Raw genomic sequence first — 24711 nt, 5'->3', positions numbered from 1 at the left:
ATAATCAAAAACACATCATGACTTTCTTGTTGGATTGAAAGTTACTGACAAAAAGCTGTGTGAGATTTCAGAGCAGATTCAAACAATTAGCAATTCAAACAAGGCAAAAAAAAAGAATGCATTTTTAGCTCAACATTAAAGGTTATATATACAAGAGTTGAAACTTAATGCAGCCAACAGCTGTTAGATTAGGTGAATTTATGCTATTCTGCAAAGAAACACTTCACAATTATAATTATATTGTTATTCAAATAAACCAAGAAAATGTGTATTGTATATATAACCTTTGAGCACACCCCGTTAATTGGTTAGTATATTTCAGATTAGTAGAATTAGTAGCATTCATTCATTTTCTTTATCCTCCACATGAGGGTCGTGGTTAGTAACAGTGTTTGGTTTGTTCAATTAGTTTTAGTTAGTTGTTAGTATATTTTATTGTTAGTATTCATCATCGTTAAGGAGCATGACAAATTAAAACTGGTATTAAAGGCAAAACAGGGAAGTTTAGAATAGATATACAGTCTGTCCATTCTGGAGATCAGGGACAGAAAAAAACATGCACATGCAGTTGCTGGTTTAATTTCACCAAGCTGGTATTGTATTGTATTCTTTTGGTTTGTACAGAGCAAAAATTCATGTCTGAAGGCACACAATCACATCTCTGGTATTACACCATCAACTCATTTAACAATTGTCTCACTAGATGCATCTGGTAGAGCTAATTTGGAGATTCCTTGAGTGATGTACTTGGTGTCCTGAATCAAAACACTAGATTACAGTTCACCAATCCACCAAAACTTGCATCAAAGCATATGGTGACAATGTTTTAGTTTTCCTTCAAATGTCTCTTTCGGAAACTACATTTATCAAAATAATGTCATTGATTTCAGACTCCATTAATCGGACAAAATCAATTATACTACCAACCAATTCTGATTTTCAGACAACATCATTGACTCCTATACATTCACGTACAATTAGACACCTGTGTATTAATATTTCCTCGAGGCTATCTAGTCCAGTCATTACTCCAAGCAATTGAGGATGACTTCATGTAGTAGAGCCCCAATGTTGATTGGACACCACTGATGGAAAACTGATGAACCTTTATCAATGAGAAGATTAAAGGAGCCAAACTTTATATAAAAGGCAACATAAATGGCTAAGGTACAAAGGAGTATATCAAAGAGAGTTTAGCTTTGAACTGTGGGGGGCAGCAGTACACCTCTCAATGTACTGCCTGCCGCAAATAAGAAGAAAAATAAGTGTCAAATGAAAAAAAAAAAGACTGTGAAATATCACCGACAAAAAATACTAATTGGAAAGAGTCCAGTGAGTCTGTGAGCCTCAGGTAGGTTCTTTATTGTCGATCTTTGAAATTATGCACAACCTATATTTGGCTTTGACGTTTCTAAAAAAAAAAAATACTAAGCTACCAGCTGCCACCTAATGTGTGGTTATTATAAATATAATCAGCAGCCTTCTGTTGCCAATGATGTCAAATATTAACATAGTTGAAAAGGTCAAAAACAGGTCCATCAGCTAAAGGTTAACAGGTAGCAGCAGGAAGCAGCGTGCTGTGATGAGAGACTGTTGCAAAGGTCTTGTGTTTTCCACCAAGCTAACTTTATATATTTTGCATTGAACCAAAACAAAGCTCTGCATTAATAGAACTCATGTCTGAAATCTGTTCACAGCAGCCTGGAAGCCGATTTCAAAGAGGAGACCATGGCTAGCTCTCATGAGAATGACAGCATGCTATCTGAGAAGGTGTACGGACAAAGCTCGATGCTGAGCAGCTGGGTGGATGTTGAAGTTTTAGAAGACTCTGACGACAACATCGTTCTCGATCGTAACTCTGTCGCGAGCAATGCGGATTCAGAACCAGAACCTGCTGGTCAAGTTGATGAAAGGTTGGATGTTTTAGGTAATTGTCAGCTCAAGAAAAAAGTCTTGGAGGCAGGGCAAGGGCAAGCCACTCAGCCACTGAAAGGACAGAATGTTGTGATTAATCTAAAGACCTCCCTGATGGATGGGACACTGGTAGAGCAGCAGACAAATGTTGCTTTCACTTTGGGAGATGGTGATATCATCCAGGCTCTGGATATCATAGTGCCATTCATGGAAATGGGAGAGAAGGCTCTCATCCAGACGGATGCAAAATATGCATATGGAATCCATGGAAGTCATGAGGTCCCCCCTAATGCTGAGCTGTCCCTAGAAGTGGAGCTACTGGATGCCATGGATGCCCTGGACCTGGAGCTGCTGCTACCCACTGAGAAATCAACACTTGCCAGGCTGAAGAGAGAAAGAGGCAACGTCCATTATCAGCGCAGGGACTATGCCTTTGCAGTGAACTCTTACACCATTGCACTGCAGATAACGGAGTCTAATTCCAACGCTGACATAAGTCCTGATGAGGAGAAGGAGCTGATGGATGAGAAAGTGAAGTGCTTGAACAACATGGCTGCCTCTCAGCTGAAAATGAAACACTACGATGAAGCCCTTCAATCGTGCATCTCAGTTTTGGCTCACCAGCCAGATAATGTGAAGACTCTTTACCGCATTGGTCAGGTATTAACGTTCAGAGGTGAATACAGTGAAGCCATTAAACATTTGAAAAGGGTGCTGAAGTTGGCACCAGAAAACAAGACTATCAATGCAGAACTCTCCAAACTAGTGAAGCTGCACAGAGAAGCCGAGAAGGCTGTGGATATGAAGTTGCTGGATAATCCCACTACGAACAACTGCAGCACACAGACAGATGTAGACATGTCATGGTGGGGTGTCAGCTGGACGTGGGTGTTCGGTGCCACAGCAGTAGTCATTGGTGGTGTAGCACTTTATGTTTTAATATTTGCTAGAAAGTGAACCGAGTCTGTTGTGATGGCCTGAACCCTGTTATTTGAGAAGTAATAGTGACTTCTTACATTTGGTAAAAGTAACCTGTGGCTTCTTCAGTATGGTTGTTAGCCTGACCGAGCCAAAACTGTAAATGACATATGAAGTTATCCCATTAGTTTTTGTTTTCCCTGTACTTAATGTGTTGCAAAACACATAAAAAGAAGTCTTAATAAGTTGCCATGGCGAATACTCTGCTGATAGCAAAAGAGATCCAACAGCAAAATAAAATAGTCATTATGATGTTAACACTGCTTGCACAATTCTCGTCTATTAAGTCAATGTCTGCCTTGCCGTCTGTGGTTTCGTTCGTCTGCACCACTTGCTTGTCTAAGGCAAAAGTCCTTTGATGACTTTGAACAAAGACAAGGTAAATGAAAAGCTTGAGACTGAGAATAGCTGTGGTGGAGGATCTCCAACGAGCTCTGGAGTAGGGGGTCGGAATCACAGTGTAGCTCACGATACAACACCATACGATACGTGATACATGGTCGATAGAACCAATAACATCACGATGCAGGTACTAGTGACGTATCGCATTAGGAGCCGATTCTTTGTAGCCGACTCCTGTCAGGGAGAGACAAATCTTAACTTTTGATTAACTTAATTTTTGATGGACACATCATGGGAGGATGGACTAGGATCACACCATTATGTAAAAGAAAGAAGCTAAATTAGGCTAAAAGGGAAGCCTCTGAATGAGACCAAGTGAAGATCCAGGAGGAGCCACAAGAGCTGGCCCTTCTAAGGGAGCCGAGTTGAATCTTTGAAAAGAGCCAGATTTCCCATCACTGGCAGGGACCGTTTACTTTAGCCCTGGCTTATTGATTATCGTATTGCAAGAGGAAGGACGAAGATTTATCACCAAATCGATATTTTGACCCACCCCTACTGTGGAGGGCAGCATTGCACCTCATGGTGAACAGCCTGCCAGAAATTATTAGAAGATGAAGAAGGTAGTAGTGAATCATTACGGAGTGCCGCTGCATTAAACTGTGTGATTGGTGTGAAGACCAAAAGAACGAGAGACAGAAGAAAAGGTACAGTCACAAAATCATAGTCCAAACTGTCAAACTGTTTGCTGAAAAGACAAACTTGGCAGGAGACTTACAAAGAGCACCCGTGTGTGCAGCGAGTTAGAAATCGCAAAAAATGAGCCACTGACGCATGCCTAATGACAGTTGTGTGAATAGAGAAAGGATAGGCAATGTGCCATACATGTGATGCCGAGTCAGTTGTACTAAACTAGTGTTCGCCCAGAATCTATCTTGTTTTCTACAAACCAAAATGAACTAGTAGGCCAATTAAGTAGACCTTTATTTGGGATCTTAATCATAACACTCAAACTTCTTTCCTTCACACCAGTTCCTGCTCTGCCATGGGCTGAATGAAACCAGCAATACTTGTGTTATATGAGCATCCATTGATTGATTTCAGGAACCAGACTGTGGCTGTGTTATTGTACAAGACATAATAAATCATACATGCATATTAGCGTGCCCGTATAATGGAGGGTTGGTGGCAAGTGGCGAAAGTTGCGACTGCAGACGCCTGGCACAACTGAGCGTGCCCAGATGGTCTTCTGTTGTCCTGGCCTTGGCCAGATTAATCCAATCTCTGACGTATCCGCAGAGCTGCTGTAAATGTTGCCACGCCAACCGCGCTGCTGCTGCTGCCAGATCACCATAAGCATAGCATTGCGAAGCTTTACAGCCCACTAACTGAATAAATCATAAGGAGCCAAACAAGCACGACAAAGGCAAACTTAGCGATGGCAGACGACGACTCAAATGTGAAGACAGCGCCAAGACAAAGCAGAGAGTGGTTTCCAAGTGGTGAACACAGTCGTGCTGGTTTAAATACAGAGATAACAGTGAGTGTCTGTGATCACACAGCAGTTCACTGATGTTTCAGCGAGATTTCTGCCGCCATTAGACACATTTAAATGATAATACACACACAGAAATACTGAAGGTAATCACACTCTGAGTGTTCACACAAAAATGTATGAATTGCTTTTGATAAAAATCTAACGGAGGCTGAAACAGCATTTAAAGCATGATAGGAAAGAAATTCCCGCACAAAATAAAAAAAAGAGAAAAAGCGAAACTGGCTGATGATAACACGCGGTCTGTGCTGGAATTTAATAAAAGCTCTCATTCCATCCATTCACTTCAGAAAAATAAATCTGTAATCAAATCATCATATCAAGTATGAACCGTACCGGCTGGAGCAGACGGCGCTGCAATCAAAAGGCAAATTTAGGCCCATTTCACAGTAAATCTGACAGAAAGTTATGGTCTCTGATCTGTTATCTCTTTCTCTGTTTGGTCTGAGATGTGATTACGCTGCAGCCTCCTGCTCATATATGTGGTTATTTCACAATGGCAAAAAATACAGTGGGATATTGTCTTACAATTTACTCTGCCCGTATAACTATAACAAATTCTTACTAGTACTAATATCTAACCTCAAACTTTTTTTTTTGCTTAACAATTGCCAGACTTATGCACATGGCAGAAGTAGAGAGTAAGAAATATTACAGAAAATATTACAACATGATCAAAGCGCTTCCTCTTCCCTGGAATGGTGAAGGAAATGCTTGAACCTCACTCGGGTTAAGAGAACATTCAAACAGAAAAGGCACGCATACAGATAGGGAAATTAGTAAAACATTGCTAGCTAGCAAGACAATGTCATTGCAAAGTAGCACAAGACATAGCATGGCACATTCCAAGTGGCCATTTAAAAGAAATATGATTTTTTAAATCATCTGCTGGGCCAGATATTAATACGGCCCGGAGTTGCTGCCCAGTGCTGTAGCTGTAGCACCAATAGCTCCAATTAGAGTTTAAATTCTCGATCAAGGGCCCGAACCGCGGGCTCGGGCCCTTGATCAAGCATGTCATATTGTGTGAAGGTGCAAAAACCTGCGGCCATGAACGCATCATTTAAAAACCAGGAAGTGTATCGCGTAGCAATATATGCGGATCTCAGCGGCTCTGTTATTGTTGTAAATTAGACTGTGGCAGCAGGTACAACAAGCTCCCGCTGTGGGGACATACGTGTACATTTACACTTGATTATTTGGGCCCGATTTAATATCTAGCTCCAATGTCCTCAACATTATGTCCCAAAATGATGACCAACATTGGGATTCTCCAGATGATGTCATGTACTTGACCCAGACCCAGGAGCAGGCAGACGTGGAGCCGTGGCAGTTTTAACTGTTCATTCAAAAACAAAGGTAAGGGAAGTAGTTGAAGTGCCGGTCGTGGAGACGCCGATCGGTTCCGAACAGCATTGAGGATCAGAGTCAAAAAGCAGCAGGAGAGCACAGGGATTAGCAGCGAGTCAGCACTAGAGTAAACAAGGTTTCTCTGGAGGGGGCGTACGATCTGGCGATGAGCGACTGCAGCACCAGGAAATATGTAGGCTGAGATGATGAGTGAATTGGGAGCAGGTGTGTTCCTGCCGCAGGTGAGTTGATTGCATGCTGGCGGTGAAAGCAGGAGACGGAGGAGGCGAGGCGCGGCCTGACAAGAAAATCATAATTTCTGTGTATGTGGACACCCGGAGATCTACGACACAAGCTGCTATATGTCCCGGGATAATCCAAAATAGGAGGCAGCGCAGAGAATGGTCAGCGAAGAAGTCGATGACGCCAGCGCACATGCGATGAAACGAGAGACGGATGAGAGACAAATTAAATTGACATTTGTTTCAGTCAGAATAAATTAATATGCATGAAAATAATGGCCCTCAATACTTAGCCAGCAGGAGATAAACCGAAAAAGGACAGAGAGAAGGAAAGATGATGGGATGAGCAGCGGTTAATATTAGAGTGAGAGGAAACACTCATCAAGCAAAAAGACGCACGCACATTCCTAATTTGTATATAAATAATGCTTCGTGTTTGGACTGCCAATATGTCCAAAATAATTTTTTCTCTTCTTGCTTTTTAATTTGTATTCATTTTTAAGCTCATTTGTTCTTCTCGTCAACCGCGTCAACATCATCTTGCAATGAAAACGTTCACTGGAGAAGGAAAGAGAGAGAAGGAGTGGTGCTGTTTGGTGATGAGTGACAAAATCCAAATAAGAGGCTCTATGGGTGCAGAGATTTTAAATTATGCCATGTGTAAGCTGTACTAATGAAGGCTTTTTAACTTCTCCCACAGCAAGAGTGCCTTGATATTCAAACATTTTGCTGTGCAACCCTCCACTAAATGTTCTTACTATAGCTGTGTCCATTTACGAAACATTATTCCGGTCACTTGTTTTTCGAGAAAACCCACAGATCCGTCTTGTTTAAGACTTTTGTCTGCTCTGGGGTCCTTCTCCTTACAGCCGGGAGCTTTTGAGATGTGACTGCAGTGTAGAAAGCCAAGCGGCAGAGTCAGAGAGGCAGCGGTCATGCAGAGAAATGGATATTTTACTGGTCAGGTATATCTTAAAACAATCAGAGGCTTGATGAATTGGCTGAATGGCTGATGTATGGGAGGAATGGAAGGGTTATTTGGAGAAGGTTTGAGTCAGGGAAATGCACCTCATCAATCAGCATGATTAAAGGTTTTGGCTGGGTCCAAACAAACTCAACACTGTGAGGGGGGCCTGGCCTTAAAGGCACAGTCCGCTGTTCGGAAGAAGAAGAAGTCCAGTGGGGGATATTTTGGATTTAGTAAAGAAAGAAAACCACCGCGGTGCATCTTTGAGCATATTTTTAACTAAATTAACAAAAGAAAGTGTTTGAATCACTATTATTCAAGTTAAGTATTCCATAGGAGCAGAGCTGCAAAGGGTGAAGTGTTTTGAGTAAAACTAACCTTTGGGCTGCAACAGTAAATCAAAGCATCTATTAGTGATTTGCTTAAGACCCATTTATTTGCATTGGCTTTTAATCTTTGTTGACCTTGACACTTATGCAGAGTTATTTTAATTAGGGTGCTGTGTGCTGTTTCATTGTGCTTTTATTCTTTTTATTTGACGTTTTTGCCCTTTTTTAAGCAAGTACAGAACTTAGGGCAATACAGGCATTATAAGTACACTTTGATCTAGACTTTGACGACTAAATGAATCATCAAGATTCATTCTTTTCTTTAAAGTTAATATTTTCTGGTTTATTTTGCTGCACATTAAATGTCTTTGTCGACAAAAAAAAGCTTAAGGACATTTTGAACACATTTAGACTTTTTTGGAATTTTTTTTTTTTGCATTGAATGGACCAAACAAATACAAGCTTTTCTGTTTTCTTTGACAGAAAACTAAAAGTCTTTGTCAAAAAAAGCATCACTTAAGGACATCATTTTGAGGTTTGGGCAAACACAGATTGGACCAAACAAGCTCCACCACCTCAGTAAATCGAGAGAAACACAAACAGATTCATCGATAATGAAAATGTTCATTAGTTGCAGTCTGAGTTTCAAGCGAAACAAATCAAACCGTGCTGCGGAGCGTCTTGTCATAAAAGCCAGGAGCAGCGCAATGACAATGTCAATAAATACTCATCACCCTTAATAATGACACTTTGACTGTATTATACCATGTGTCCCATTAACACCCCATCTGCACACACAAGGGGAACTCCTTAAACATTAAACACACACACACACACGCAGCGACACTGACAGTAGCATAGTATATATACGTGCCCCATGGCCAAATCCATTGTAGCCAAGGCCCTTAAACAATAAATATAGCTTCGCGTCAGCAACTCTGCATATTTAAAGACACTAATGGCTTCCTGCAAAGCAGTCGCTCTAACACACACACACACACTAAGCCAAGGAGAAAAATGCCTGGCGCTAGATTGGAGAGCTCTGTCAGCAAAGCAGCATCTCCAAGCGAACAGGTGCTGCGATGGCCGGCTGGGTGAGGTCAACCACACACTTTGACCTGTGGAGGCAAACCAGCTGGCTGCACATCATCATGATTAGCCTGAGAGACAGTGGAGACACATTAATGCAGGGAGGGCTTCATATAGTCATATACGTCCACACTGCTCAAGTTGTGGAAATCCTTGGGCTGTCTGTGAGAAGAATTTGGTTGAACAAATTAATTTCCTGCATTAATGCAGTCATCGATTGATTTTCATGATATCAAGTTCTAGCACGACTCGGCTCTACTACATTACTTCATAGTATCTCCTCAGCGACGTCGTAACACAAAAACACAGACTTTTTGATGTATTCAGGACCAAAAAAGTTATTCACTGAATTGTTCAGTACTTCCTGCAGGAGCACATACTCAAATACTGGGAAAATACACCAGACTCCTCTTTTAAATATTGAGATATTAGACATTTCTGTGCAAGACATGCTTTGGGATTTTTAAGCCCGACTCTAACTCCTAACCTATTCCTAACCCACACTGATCTACAGTTTGCTATTGTACGGTTTGATTCTTGCGTTGGACGTCACGCTCATGCCTCTTCCAGTGACGACACTATCTTGTCAATTAGTGGCCAGGAGTCTGTTGACGTCACATTTTAGTGTCGGATCAGCTCGCTTGGTCACCTCAACAGAGCAGGTTGCCTACCGCTAACTACAGAACCTTCACAGACGTATGGGCGCCTATATACTCCGCCATACCCCTCCATCTCAAAAGAATCAGGACACTATGCCAAAACAGAGGGGTAAGGCTAAGTGGTAGGAGCGAGGGGTAAAATGAGATTGAGCCTTAATGTTTCGGTTGGGTAGGTAGGTAAACGTTTTGTTTATTATTTTGGCCTTGACTCACCCTGAAAGCCAAGCTTCTCCTCTTGTACCTTTGGCTCCACACTGATAAACTGCTCACTATTTGGCATCGACTATGACTGTGCATTTTATTTCATGTGACACATTCAACAACCTTAGACAGAGGTCGTAACGGGTGAACTTTAAGCAGTTCCCCTACAGGAGCAGGTGCAGGGAAATTCACTTGTAATTCAAATCACGTACATAGACCACCGTCTTCCATGGAAACTCTACATTGTTATGAACCCTAACATAAAGGGTTTCTGCTGAGTTATGACATGTGACATATTTAAGCATGAGCAGTTTAATATGGTTTGAACTCAGCCCATCCCACAAAAAAAGAGGAACTCGCACACTCCTGGGTACAGAGCTAAGTAGCTTCAACCACAGATGAATAGATCCCAATAATATCCCAAATCCCCAATAATAATAGGCAAACAAAGTGAGACATCAATTAGGCCCCCGTCCCAATACCTCCCCTAACCCTAAATGTTTGCCCTAAGCCTAAAATGTTGCCCGTTCTCGTGTAGGGGGGAGCAAGGGGAGTGCGATTTTGCTCTTATAATCAACCCTCAAAATGTAGTGAGCTCTGATGTGGGCTTAACACGAAGTGGAAGATGAAATTACCCATGATGCTACTTGTTCCTCGGCCACATCTGCAGAGGAACAATTCTGTATAAGTATATTATGCAAATAAGCACAATGTCGAAAATGTGTTGGAATGTGTTTGTTTGATATACATCCAAAGGACCGTTGACACTAATGTCAGAAAATAACTGACGAGTAATGAAAGTAGCTAACTAACTGGCTAACTATCTAGCTAGTGGCTATTTTCTGAGCACTCCACAGGTAGAATTGTCAACATGTGACGTAGGTTAGCACGTTCGTTACGTTCACTCGGCTAATTTGCATATAGTGGTGTCCCAATTCCATAGGGAAGCACATGTTTGCTAACCACTGTGTGTGAACTCTTTAAAGACGTAATTAGACAGGCTCCAATCAGAGAGCAAGATGGGGTGAAGACATCGGACGTAAAAACCCAAACAGGAATACAACAACCAGTCAGCGATGTGTCTTCCAACATGGCAGAGATCACGGACAACACCGTTCCAATGATTCCAGTTTCAATTCACCTACTAATCGGGATCTAGTGTAGCATGTACACACACACACACACACACACACACACAGACTTGCTGAGGTGAAGCTTTGTCCGTTGCTGGGGGGTTAACAAACACATGCAGTCTAATCTGAGAGCAAACAGCGGCGCCTCATGTTAACCAGCAGGGAGACAGTTTCCCTCAACACTACAGGGCCCGCAGCAGTGAAGGGCCCACACATCAGAGAGAGAGAGGGGAATAAGCAATCTTTCCACATCAGATGATACATTATGGGATTGTTGTTTTGGAATTGATTGTGTGACCTTTACCCTCTGTAATTTGGATTTAGAGAAATGAATCCTAACATTGCTTCCTCATGATTACAGATTAGCTAATAATATTGTAATTAATACATTTAGTCTATAATTGAATGTGTTAATGTGTGTAATTAAAGTGATTATGATATTAAACATTTACAGCTGGTAGAAGAACGTTTTTGTAGATTACCGACAAATAGTAGGGAGGTTAAGGCCAAAAAATAGGCCTTTGACTTCAAGTCATGATGCAAAGGTCCCCTTTGGTATGGAAGTACATTTGGGTCATACAAATAAATTTATCCTAAGACACAAGTGAGATCACACTTTGTATTGGAAATAAACATGTTTTTTCAAAAATGGCCGCCAAAACGCCTAAAATACTCTTGAGCCCATATCTTTGCTTCTGTTATAGCTACAATGACAAATTTGGTGTCAAAGTGCACATTATGGGGGTCAAGGAATCTAATAAAATAGGTTTCAAGTTTAAGAAACCAACATTTATCCCCTTATTATGACAATTGGGGGTAAAAATGCACATTTCACATTGTGTCATCGAACTGTGTCATCAAAGTGACTTTATTTATCTTTTCCTTCAAAAACATCAATGTTGTATTTAAGCAGTGCAGCTACTTCTGTACATTACATTTGTCCTAAGTAGCATGAGATTTTGACCAGTCAGGAGTAGCTTATGCATCAGTTCCTGCGACAACACATCCCATCTGCACCAGGGGCTGTGACAGCTGTTCAAGGTCTGAGGTGAAAGGTTAACACTTTGAGGGACACATGATTTACCCATTGAATAGAAAAATGTGTTTAATGTTATATAACTAATAACTAGCTAACTAGTTAGCTTGGGTAAGGGTTACCCTACAGTTGGAAAAAACATTAGATCCCTCTTCATCATTCAAGCTGCGAGACAATCCTGAAAGATTGCAATCGTGTAACAAAGAAGCTGTCGACAACATCCAGGAGCTGATGGCATTAGGGGATCTGCCTGAGTTTATAGTGGACATTATAGTAGGGAGGTTAAGCGACTTTTGACTTCAAGTCATGATGCAAATTTCCCCTTTGGCATGGAAGTACCTTAGGGCCATAGAAATAACTTAGAAATAAAAACAAGTGAGATCACGTTTTATATCTAAAATACGCAAATCTTTTTCAAAATGGTCGCCGACCATACTTGAGAGGCCCATATCTTTGCTCATATCATTGGTGTGAAAGTGTAAATTTTTGGGGTCAATGAATCCAATAAAATAGGTTCCAAGACTAAAAATATATTATATATTCTATATAATATATAATAATACTATTCTCCTTACCATGACAATTGGAGGTAAAATATAACATTTTTTATTTAAAAAACGCATGCCAAAAACACAATACATTTACAACACTAAGATGATTCCCGATATGTCTGTAGCACTGTGGGAACATGAGCCATGACATCCACAGAGAGACATGCAAGGCTGCCTCTGCATGCAACATTTGCATAGCTCCATGTACTGATTATAATCTTCATGAGCACATAGAGAGTAGCTCCAGACACCTGATGCACGTATCGGGTTCTGCAAATGTGGTTAACACTAGGGATGCACCGATTGATCGGCCGGTGACCAGAATTGGCCAATTTTCACGTGATCGACCATGAACAGCGACCGGGCCGGTCAGACAGAGATATGGCGGTCAAATACACGTGCACACCACATGATCAACAGCACGCCTCAACAGCAACACACATTAAGACATGAGCTGGTGCAGGTGGAGAGGAGGAGATAGCAAGTTAACTATCCATTCTCCGGCTTGAAGGTTCTCTTTCACGAGAAGGTTTCTGACTCTCTCTAACCTTCTTCAATCACACTGATGAGAGGACGGGAGGCTGGATGAGGATGACTGTTGGTATTCAGGGCAGGAGCATAAAAAACCTCATCAGGTGGCAGTGACACATCCAGATCCATTGTTGTTTAGTGAGGTGGCAAGGATTTCACATGCTTCTTCCCCATTTCAGCTGGATCGAGGATGTCAGTCAGATTCTCAGTCTGTTGACTGTCTAAAGAGAAGTGCTGTTGAATGATGCTGATGCATGTACCATGGAGGGCTAACGTTGCTATTTTTGATGATGGGCTGTGGTCAATGTTATCAAAACCACTATTGATAACCTTGACTGCCTGCGGTGGGACCACAACACCAATCTGCTCCCAGTGACTGATCACCGAATTCGCTAACTCTATGCTGAATGTTTTCAAGCGGTCATATGACACACATCCTCTTTTATGCATGGTCTCCACCAGATATCTACTACCACTTTGCTGGTGGAGTTGAATATTATTTGCTGCCCAATGGAAGTTGCATCCTGGGACTTCTCAGGTCCAGGAGATGGCTGAGCAATACCCGATTCATCAAGAAGCATGTGTAAGAATGATCTCAGCATGGGAGGGATAGAATCAGCTTTACATGAAGTTGAGAAGGAACCTGTAAAAGCATGCTTCATGGGGAGATACTCTTGCCGAAAGATTTTGGCTGCTTGGAAGATGATGGAGATATCAGTAGATGTGTTATTTTTCATGTCAACAACAGCTCTGCTCAGGTCATCATCAAATACGAGGGACCAGACACAATTAATTTGGACTGATCTGATGTCAGGAATCAGGCGTTCAATATCCTCCCGAAGACATGTGGTGTTGCATTTAATGTTTATAAATCCGAGATTAGCAATGTGCTCGTCATAGAAGGCTGTCAAGTTGCACATCACCAGTGATTCCCCTGAGCAACGATAGTCCTCGACATATTCAAGCAACTCATTGAGGATAAACAATCAGCTTGAATCATCAGCTGAACTGCATCCTGACTACCACCACTAATGTCCACTATAAACTCAGGCAGATCCCCTAATGCCTTCAGCTCCTGGATGTTGTCGACAGCTTCTTTGTTACACGATTGCAATCTTTCAGGATTGTTTCGCAGCTTGAATGATGAAGAGGGATCTAATGTTTTTTCCATCTGTAGGGTAACCCTTGCCCAAGCTAACTAGTTAGCTAGTTATTAGTTATATAACATTAAACACATTTTTCTATTCAATGGGTAAATCATGTGTCCCTCAAAGTGTTAACCTTTCACCTCAGACCTTGAACAGCTGTCACAGCCCCTGGTGCAGATGGGATGTGTTGTCGCAGGAACTGATGCATAAGCTACCCCTGACTGGTCAAAATATCATGCTACTTAGGACAAATGTAATGTACAGAAGTAGCTGCACTGCTTAAATACAACATTGATGTTTTTGAAGGAAAAGATAAATAAAGTCACTTTGATGACACAGTTCGATGACACAATGTGAAATGTACGTTTTTACCCCCAATTGTCATAATAAGGGGATAAATGTTGGTTTCTTAAACTTGAAACCTATTTTATTAGATTCCTTGACCCTCAAAATGTACACTTTGACACCAAATGTGTCATTGTAGCTATAACAGAAGCAAAGATATGGGCTCAAGAGTATTTTCGACACATTGGCGGCCATTTTTGAAAAAACATGTTTATTTCCGATACAAAGTGTGATCTCACTTGTGTCTTAGGATAAATTTATTTGTATGGTCCTAAGGTACTTCCATACCAAAGGGGACATTTGCATCATGACTTGAAGTCAAAAGTCACTTAACCTCCCTACTAAAATGCATTTCTTCTGAGTTTCCAGTTAATCAACTCGGCATACTTCGAAAAGTCTTCTTTGGCTGCTGCAAAGTTATGAAAGTATTAACTGAATGTTGCACAACAGAGGCATTTGATCTTCACAAAATCTTCACATTTTCATCTGTGAACTTGTGAAATCCCTGTTACTGTGAACATCTCAGTGTTTGTACAGTTTGCACTGTTTTCACCCTCTGACTGCAGACAGTGCTTTCGTCCTGATCGCTGGTGCAGCCTCCACCTTCCAGCTCATACATGAGCCTGGAGAGAATACGTGGTACTGAATTGAAAAAGGAATGGATGACAATCGCATAGGTCCAAATATACATCACTTAGCAAAGACGTGTAAAACAGATCCGCAAATATTAGGCAAATAACATGAAGGACACGGAGAATATGATTCACACACAGTCTTATATAATCCCCTTCAAGCACTTGTAATCATTTCACATGCACAGAAAAAAATAAATGCGCCTGCAGACCAATCGTATTTTGGTCTGTAGAAAATCCACCCCTTGAATGAGTCTGCAAACCTTTTTGTTTCCATCATGTGTCACAATATGAACCTGCCCTCTGGGTAAGACAGTGGCATCCGAACACAGGAGAAACAGATTGCGAATTAGACCAAAGAGAAGAGATAAGAGAGAGGAGGTAGGAGGAAGGAGAGATGGGGATGTGTGTTATAGACTAAAGGCTCTGGAATATAATGAGGCAAAGAGGAAGGGTAATGGAGGCCTAGCAACTGTTGTGACATTGAATATCAAAGGTTTGGGTGTAAAAGTCCCTCAAAACGGACTTCTGTGTGTCCACAAAAATGAATCTTGATATCACGAAACACAGCATCATCAGTGGGGCTACAGTATGAGCTTGTTTGGAATTGTCCTTTACGCGTGATGGATGTGTGCTATGTGTTTAAGCAAGAAAAAGAAAGAAAAGGAGTAAACAGCATCTTAGTTAATAATATCATCATGAGCTACAGTGAACGGCGTCACATCAGACTCATCAAATAGTTCTTAATGCTTCCCAATGTCACTGCATGACAAAAGTGATCACAAACATAGAAGAAGCAAGAAGCAACGACGGATACAAATTTACACCCGTTATTGGACGACAACAGCAAAGAGCTGGAAGCAAACAATATCAACACAACAGGTTGCACGCACCTGTACTCTATGAGAAAGAAAGAAAGACAATTATTCAACTGTTAGCACTAAGGCTAAGCTAAGAGACAAGCGGAAGTAGCCTACCAAGAGTGTTCCGAAACAAAGACAGCAGAGAAAAGAATCACCAGGAAGAAAGGAAAGACCTTACGTCAGACTCCGGTAAGTAAAACTTGCAACCAGTAGCAACACCAGGTGAAAAACAGAAAGATGTCAATAAAAGAAACACGTTCTGTTTAGTTTGTCAGGCTAGAACTCAAGCTAAGCTAAGCAACCAATAGCAACACAAAACAAAGATGTCAATCGAAAGAAAGAAAGAAAGAAAGAAAGAAAGAAAGAAAGAAAGAAAGAAAGAAAGAAAGAAAGAAAGAAAGAAAGAAAGAAAATGATAGCTCTACTGTTAGCACTAAGGCTAGGCTAAGCTAAGAGACAAGCGACAGTACCAAGAGCGTTCCAAAACAAAGAAAGAAGTGAAAAGAATCACCAGGAAGAAAGGAAAGACGTAAAGAAGATTCTGGTAAGTAGAACTTGCAACCGATAGCAACACCAGATGAAAAAATAAAGATGGCTAGAACTCAAGCTAAGCTAAGCAACCAATAGCAACACAAAACAAAGATGTCAATCAAAAGAAAGAAAGAGACATTCTGGAGTTTGTCTCAAGGCTAAGTCAGGCTATGCTAAGAAACCAGCAGCAATACCAGGACAGACAAAATAATAACCAGAAACACAGGAAGAACACAGAGAGAGAACAGGAAACACTTCATACACAGCAGGATCCTTACCGAGTACGCCGAGCCGGTAGTTCACAGTAATGACGATCACGTTCCCGTAGCTGGCCAGGATGCTGCCATCAAACATATTCCCCGTTCCTTCCATGTAGGAGCCGCCGTGGATGAAAACCATCACCGGCTTAGGGCTTCCACTCTCCCTAATGTCTGAAGGAGGGAAGAGAGGAAGAGGAGGTGGAGAAGGTAGAAGGACTGATTAGGTGCCAGAGTGAAAGTGACAGCGAGAAATGCAATTTCAATACTTAAGGGGGCTTTGGCCTCCTCTTTAATTGTGTTTTTCTCTCAGTAATCTTGGCACACTGGCTCCTTAATGCAGCGACCTTGTTAGTTAGAGGCGTCAAACCGTTCATTTTTCAACATGAAGGCTGTGACATGTCGGGGAAAATGTTGTTTTCTTTATTTATTAACCCATTTAAAATTCCATATTCGTTTTAATGTAAGTGGATATTTAATGTGGAAATGTTTTAATTTCCCCTCCAGGCAATAGACTGTCAACTTGCAAGAGTGGCAATCTAAACTGTCATGCTGAGGTAAAACTTATGCGATTAATCTGCAAGAAAATATAATTTCATTTTTAAAAAAAGAGTATTAGTTTTGACAATTTCATGAAGAAGTTATTTGGATTCAGGATAACACATCATGGCGAGCTGCAGGGAATTGTTCTGATTTTGTGGCTCTCACTCAAAAAAAAAACATACAGATGTTAAAATTGAATAAGACATTTTACTAAGATTTGGATGTTACCTTACAATTAAAAAGCAGTAGGTGTCTGCATTCAGTGAATTTAAATTGTATGAGATACTCGGTGAATTGCAAACAGGTGTCTACACTTTCCACGCTCACAGTGCCACCAAGCAGACGGGGGTGCACAGGTGTCTGAGCTCAATGAAGCATGGCTTTGATCAGAGACAACAGAAACAACTGATTTTAGCTCCCAGAACTTAGCTTAGTTTTTGCTGATTTCAGCACTATTAGCACAGGACTAACTCTACATGAGTAGGTGTAGTAATGTAATTTAACCAGGCGTCTGTAATATTAATGGCCGATTTGGGATAAGAAATCTCAGTAAAACTATCACAAGTGGAAGGGATAAATCCCTTCCCCTCACAACGGGAATTTACTCTTCTTTCTGTTCTTGTTCTCGTTCTCTACTTGAATTTCTCATCATTAGGAATTTAAAATAAAGTGCGGTGTATGTTAGCATTGAGGTTAGATACATTAGCAGGACAAAGAAGCTCAGCTAGTCAGAAAAGCAAAGGGAATAGAAGGTGCAGTTACAATGGTTTTTATGTCATGAAAGCATTAAGCTAAATATGGCTCCTGCGCATCACAAAGCCCTATTTTAGACACGCCCCCCCTAAAAAAACCTGAATAGAAGACTGTAGAGAAAGTGTTTTAATTCTTTACTTCACAGTTGTGATAGTTTTCAGCATTTGCTTTACAGGGACTTTACTCGTAGTTGGTGTTGCTTTTTATTGACAAAAACAGGGCGAACACAAGAGTTGTTGGTTGACTGTTGCCTCCATCACTCACAGTACAAATGTGTTACTTGAAGCCTTTGCTTGTGTCCAGCTCAAGGACACCATAGACCAACAAATCATGTGTCCTGTGAGCTAAAAATGGCTGTTTTCTCAATGGCCTCTGGTGTAGGGAAGTGACTGGCTTACAAAGTGGCACTTTCTCAAGTTTTCCATGATAAATAGCTGGCAAATAACAACAGTGGTGGAACATTTTCTCAAGATAGTGTTCTGCCACTTCTGCTGATGTAATTTTTTATGGAGGTGAGGCTCATACATTGATGCCTTAAATATGTTTGCCCTTGGTCACAGCCATGTTTTGTTGAGCTCACACCTGCCCACTACTAGCTTTATCTTGACAAAAGACCATGTAAATGTACCTCATATCATTGAGCTATCTACTTCATAAAGGATGCATTTTAAGATTTGTATTTACATCAGTTTTGAGGTCAGGAACATATTCAGTATTTATTAATGTGTGCTACATCTCAGCAGAAGAAAGACGGCCCTTATTGTAAAGCTTTAGCCTCTGACGTGTTATCTAATGCAGGTTGGGTTGTGAGCTAAAAGGATGAGAAGACTTGGCGAGATCTAACAGCGAGCAGCAACCCCGCGTTCAAAACAAGGTTTAACTTTCATCTTCTGTATCCAGAGATGGAGCGTTTCATCTAGCTTTCTAACTATCTCCATCAGTGCACGCGGCAGCACGTATCGTTTATCCCACTGATGTTAAACCACAGAGGGACTCGGGTCCAGAGTGAATCTATCAGGAATACCAAAAAATTACCAAGAACACAGTGTAAGTTCTTCTGAGATGAGAGGATGCCTCTTAAGGGAAAAGAAAATCTAAATCGATTGTGACAGGAGTGGGAGATGCAGAGTGTCTGTGTGTGAAAAATCGGTTCAGTGTGTATTTATAGATGTTCAAATGAGGAAAAAAGTAGCTATGGGCATAAAACGTAAAAATGTCACTAATGTGAATCAGTGTGTAATATATTACGTAGGGATTAAAGGAGGGCGACATAGCATCTTTATATGGTAGTAAAAACAAAAAAAAAACTATAGGTGTGTCAGAGTGCAATTTTCTGTCGCCAAATCAGATGACTGTCTAGCTCCATCCTGACAGGACTGTACCATTTAACTCTGGGCTGATCATTTTGGTTCTATTCCTAATGGAAATATGCACCGTACTGTAACAAACTGAACCTTTCCACTCGATGGAAGTTGGCTTACGTTGCTCAGCAAACATCATGCAGATAAAAAAAAAAAAAAAAGGATAGAGAAACTAATTGTAACATGTTTGCCTAGAAATTGTTTTCTTCTCAACCGTGAATGTTCTGAAGATAAAACTAAAAAAAGAAACCAAATTGGCAAAAGGAAATGGACTAAAAAGTAAACCATAATCTAACAGGAAGGAGTAGATGTATTTTCTGCCTGTAAGTGTGTTTTAGTGTGTATTTTTGTGTGTGTGTGTTTTGGTGCACAGCTCATTAAGTCACACGAATCACTCTCTGTCCTTTGTGGTATTTTCATAGTTGCTGTGCTCACTGTGTTGCAGCGGGAGCTACATCATGAGTCTCCTCTGGCACGTTTCCAGAAACACCTGACATAAAAGGTTGTGTGTGTGTGTGTCTGTGTGTGTGTCTACTGTGTACCCTGACAAAACAGGAGGAAGGACAAAAGGGGCAAATAATAAAGAGCAATAATGATGATCATCATATCCAATATGAAAACTATGACACCAATGTCAATAATGATGATACTGATAATTGGAATTCTCCCATAACTGTTTATTAATTAGGATCGAATAAATCACTGAAGATACTGTTGATATAAAAATGTGTTGCCATGACAATGATGACAGTGGTGTTGATGATAACGCTCGTGGCAGCCATTGGGGGTACTGATGTCAGTAATAGCATGTCTGGAGAACATGATGATGATAATACTGTCAATGATGACAAGGATTACGGTGAATTTATTTGCTGCACAGTCATGATCATAACATCAACCATAGTTTATGATAATGACAGTGAGGATGACAACAGTTATGGTAAGGTCACAACGATGATGGTGGTCAAGATGATGTTGACAGCAATTGTGACATCAAGGTAGGTGTTGGTGCTCTTGATAAAGCTATTGAAAACGGTGTGATCTTACGACTGGTACCTGGCTAGGGTGTGTATGTGTGTGTGTAGCACCGAGAATAATATTTTTTACTGATTCTGAGGAACCTGATCGTTCAAGGTTTGCGCTAACAGACAGTAGGGAGAGTGGAGACAGCAACCAATCAACTCACAACAAGCCATTCGACCATCACCGTGACTCCAAAATTGTTAAATTAGAAACACAATTTTGATTATTCCGCATCTTTACATTGACTTTGTATTTAACTTGGTGGGGTGGCAGATTTGTATCGTGTTTGGTGCGGAAACTGTGGCCATGACAGTGATGATGATAACGTGTTAATAACATTGCTGATAATAAATCATAGTGGTGAAGATGAGGTTGATATTTTTATGTTATCGTGGCATTAGACATCAAGATGACAACATGGACATTGTTATGGTGATCACACAGACTTTAAGATCATCAATAACCACTAATGTGAAGAAGCTGGTAGATGACAGGGTCAAAGGTATTTTTTTTTAAAATGAAGAAAAATTTCATTATCATCAATGGAATAAAAGGAATTAATTTGAGGAAGGAAGGAAGGAATTGCTGATAATAAAAAAAAATCTAGATGCAAACTGTATTTGGATGATTTCTCTATACTGTACACTGTCTGTGTCATTGTGAATTAACGTTGGCTGCTGTAACTGCCTCTCCGTGTTTGAGGATGCGGGTCAGTGTTTATATGCGAAGGTTATGATAAAATTGTCCTGGGCAGTGTTGGAGCATTTGGCGGAATCACCTGAATGTAACTGGATTTACTGCCTGAAAAACACTTCCTGGTGTACATCACTGACTGAACACACTGTACCCCAAGGTTTTGAGCTTATGCAATCCAAGTCTCACTCTCAGTGTGGTTTCCTGGCATCCTTCACTGGCTGCCACCGTGGTGCTCCGAGCCAAAAAAAAACACCCTCAAAACCCCAGTCTTCCTCTTCATTCCCCCTCACTTATCAATTAATCCTCATTCAGCTGATTGCAGTTTTCATCTCTCCTCATCGCTCTCATGTGCCGTGCCGTGAGGTAATGGCGTATTTGAGGTGATTTCTGGAGGATTGTACACGTACATGAGTATTTGCGATGCCAACATGCCACTTTTGTTCCTTTGTTTAAAGTGATTACTGTTTTCGGTGAAGGTGTTTTAAAACAGAGAGAAAGCTTGATGAAAGCTTGCTTTGAGCATAGCTGAAATGAGATGCAATCTCGTCACGATTCAACCATTCAATCTTCCCGGGGATAAGTGTGGATGAGAGGATAGGTGCCGTGCCAACGCGAAGAAGAGCATTCCTTCCTCCAGGATGAAGGGATGATCAAAGAGAGTCAGGTGCTTTAGATTTCTCCAAGCAAAAAAAAAAAAAAAACGAGAGATGCCCCAGGGTTGTTGCAACAGCTTTGGTATCCTCTTCCTCTGCTGGTGTCTGGGACTTATCAAACCTGTAGCAGACACAAGCAGCAGTGTGGTTGCTTTTTTTAATCCTGGTTTTCACTCTTTTGCTGAAGGGAGCAAAGCAGCAGGGATTCTGACTCAAAGCGATAGGAAACAAAATGAAGTCCACTGGTGAACATCGGTTTGGACACTCGCGGACAAAATAGTGCTGCATCATCTGTATAACTTTAGCATGTATAAATAACATACAGTTTTGCTGACTGATTCAAACATGAGCTGGAATGTTAATAAGGATAACATTAAAGTTATTATAGTAGTAATTAGTAATTATATTATTGCTCACCCCCCAAAAAAGTGCATGCCCATGGTGAACTTCCATAATGGGGATAATCATGAATATGACTTGACAATGCTGTCTCATAGTCAACATACAGCCCTAGTGCTTTATTTTGAAGATCCACATCCTTCAATCTTACTTAAGATTAAGGTTTTTCCTTTTACATGTTTACCAGAATATAATACTTGGAGACATTATGGATTTTGTAATTTAATAACAAATAAATAAATATAGAATATAAAATTATGTAATGATCCTTCCAGCCTTTAAGGGTTGAAGTGGCGGCCGAAATGTCAGCAGCCGGAGCCTCTGGGCGAACTTGACGGAAAGCGGTAAAACATTCCTCAGTTGATCTTTTATGAGTCTTTCCTCAGCTCCAGGATTGTCCTCATGCTGTCAGCAGAATCTATGTCCTGTTGCCCTCCAAGTATAATGTACATAGTGTGTGCTGAAAGATTAATATCTCACAGGTATTAATGTATAATACTCTATATAGGGTGCCAAGGGGGCAATGGGAATCTCCTATACACCTCAATGTATAACATCCCCACTTCTTAACCACTCTAGCAGTGTTTGATATGAAATAATAATAATAATAATCCAACAAATCCTCAGCTCTGGGGGACTTTCCTGTTTACATCTCTATTCCCAGTTCAAAAAGGATTAAAGCAGCTTTACAGAGAGTGAAGAGATCCAAGTTTGCTGGGTGGTGGCGAAATTTGGGGGACGTCCCTGAATACAAAAAGAAGCATGAGGTCAAAAGGTAAGAGAATTAATAATTGCTGGGAGGGAGATGGGGGTTGGCCTGCAGAGAGCATACCCACTTGTGTGACGGTGTTTTCAAGTATATTTCACTCCATCTTTAAGTGGATTATTGTCTGCCCCGCATCCTTTATCGAGATAATACTTGAAGCTCGGTGGGATTTCATTGAATAAATGTGTTTGACTCTCTCTAATCTTATTGGTGTGTGTGTGTGTGTGGGTGAGTGTGTGTGTGAGAGCTCCCAGTAAAGCAGCGTGACGGCACACATCAAAGGGATCTGAATGGTTGCGAGTCTTATTTGGATGTAATTGCTGTTTACTTTGTCACATTATACAGTCGAGGTGCCTTATTAAGACTTTCTGCCTGTCGTTAAAGTTCCACTGTTGCGGCCTTTAGGGGATGCAGCACTATCTCAGGGTTTCATCAACGACTTTTTTTTTCCGAGTGCAAGTTTTCAAAGGGCTGTTTGTTTATAGCAACAGAAAAAAAAAGAAGGTTTGTCTTCCTCTATTATTGAGATTAATGGATTTTCTGGAACACTGTCGTAGCTTTCAAACAGCGCCTAATTTAAATATCAAGAGGACATGAGTGCTAGGGTTTTTTTCTTCTGCATCTCGTCTCGGCACAGTTTTGAGAAATCTGGCCTGTGATGGGCATACAAATTGAGAGGGTGCCTCCTTTTGACCGAGCTAGTATGCACAAATACATGTACCCTTTTGGGGTAACATGATTCCAGCTGCCAATGGTGCAAAGAAATAAAAGAAATCTGTGCACAACAGAAGAGATAATAATCAGGTTCTTGAATCTTGTTGTAAATGCAGATTACATGCATATCTTTTTTATTTTAATCTAAAAAAAATGCGTTTTTCCTTCATGGTACAGTTCAGTTTGGTACAGTATAGTTTGGAATAGTAAAGCACTGGGTCAGGCTTGCGTTTCGAGTGAGAACAGAACCTTTTCTTGGCAACAAAACAGACAACAATGGAGGACATCCAGCAGCTCTTTTTTTCAGCTTGGTTTGTGGCTGTTTGTTTCCTCCAGCCTGACTGTACCTTACCATTTTACGTTGTAACCCAAGGGAAGGGTGTCAAATAATGGATTGGGAAGGACTTGGTACTGTTCTTAATGGAACGCAAAGTAAAATATATACCGTACTGTACCAAACTATACTGTTCCAAACTATGGAAACACGGTAATAGTAGGGTGAATGTAGCCTAAGAGATTGCATTGGGTCATCTATCACCTATGAACCGAGTTTGTCTGTCGGTGCCGAAACAGTGTCCAAAATTAGTATTTTAACAAACTCAGCAATTATTTTTTTAGTGATCCTGCCTATACTGCAGCTTTAAAATCCACATGCATACATCAGTGATGTAACTCCAAACATTTAGCTTGACTGAATCAGGCCACAGATCTGTGATGCAACTACCGAGTCTTGTATCTCATATGCGCTGCTCCATGCACCGGCGGCTCCGAGGCAGTGTAGACATCCATACTCGTGTGCAGTACATTTCCTGAAGATGAATCCATCTAGCGTTCTCCCTCCTGTGCGCTCATCTACGCTGCCTGATTCTAGAATGATGGGTTGTGATACTGTCAGCTCCGTCCTCTATCACCTACCTCACACAAAAATCTGCCTCTCTGGAGATTTAACCCAACCATTGAGATGGTTTCTGCCTGCCTCTGGGGAAGCTCTGCCTCTTGGAGAGGCTTGTAAAAAATTTAAATCGCAATCTGCCGTGTAAGCAGTCTTTAAAAATTTGAAAAATCACAGCATTGACAAAAGCCACACAAGCAGGCCATCGCAATTACCACGTAATAAAAACTGCATTAAAAGCATAAAAATAGAGAGCCC

The 24711-nt window shown here is 40.9% G+C and overlaps 2 protein-coding genes across 3 annotated transcripts in view; one reads left to right on the top strand and one right to left on the bottom strand.

The window, feature by feature from the left end:
- Positions 1–24711, bottom strand: part of nlgn1 (neuroligin 1) — a gene marked incomplete at both ends in the record, with an annotated part of 275858 nt that overhangs the window by 162924 nt on the left and 88223 nt on the right. For both annotated transcript variants that reach the window (XM_083887943.1, XM_083887944.1), the window contains one exon: positions 16675–16827. In XM_083887943.1, coding sequence (XP_083744069.1) covers positions 16675–16827 — 153 coding nt within the window. The remainder of the gene's footprint in view (positions 1–16674; positions 16828–24711) is intronic.
- Positions 1729–2871, top strand: LOC310925704 (peptidyl-prolyl cis-trans isomerase FKBP8-like; the record flags this gene model as incomplete). Its single annotated transcript, XM_083887719.1, has 1 exon — positions 1729–2871. The coding sequence occupies one exon, from the start codon at positions 1729–1731 to the stop codon at positions 2869–2871; it is 1143 nt and encodes a 380-aa protein (XP_083743845.1).

Source organism: Microchirus variegatus (assembly GCF_963457635.1).
Source record: "Microchirus variegatus genome assembly, chromosome: 4".
In the NCBI taxonomy this organism is placed as follows: domain Eukaryota; kingdom Metazoa; phylum Chordata; class Actinopteri; order Pleuronectiformes; family Soleidae; genus Microchirus; species Microchirus variegatus.
The sequence above is the reverse complement of the archived record's forward strand: the minus strand, read 5'-3'. Positions and strand labels throughout refer to the sequence as shown.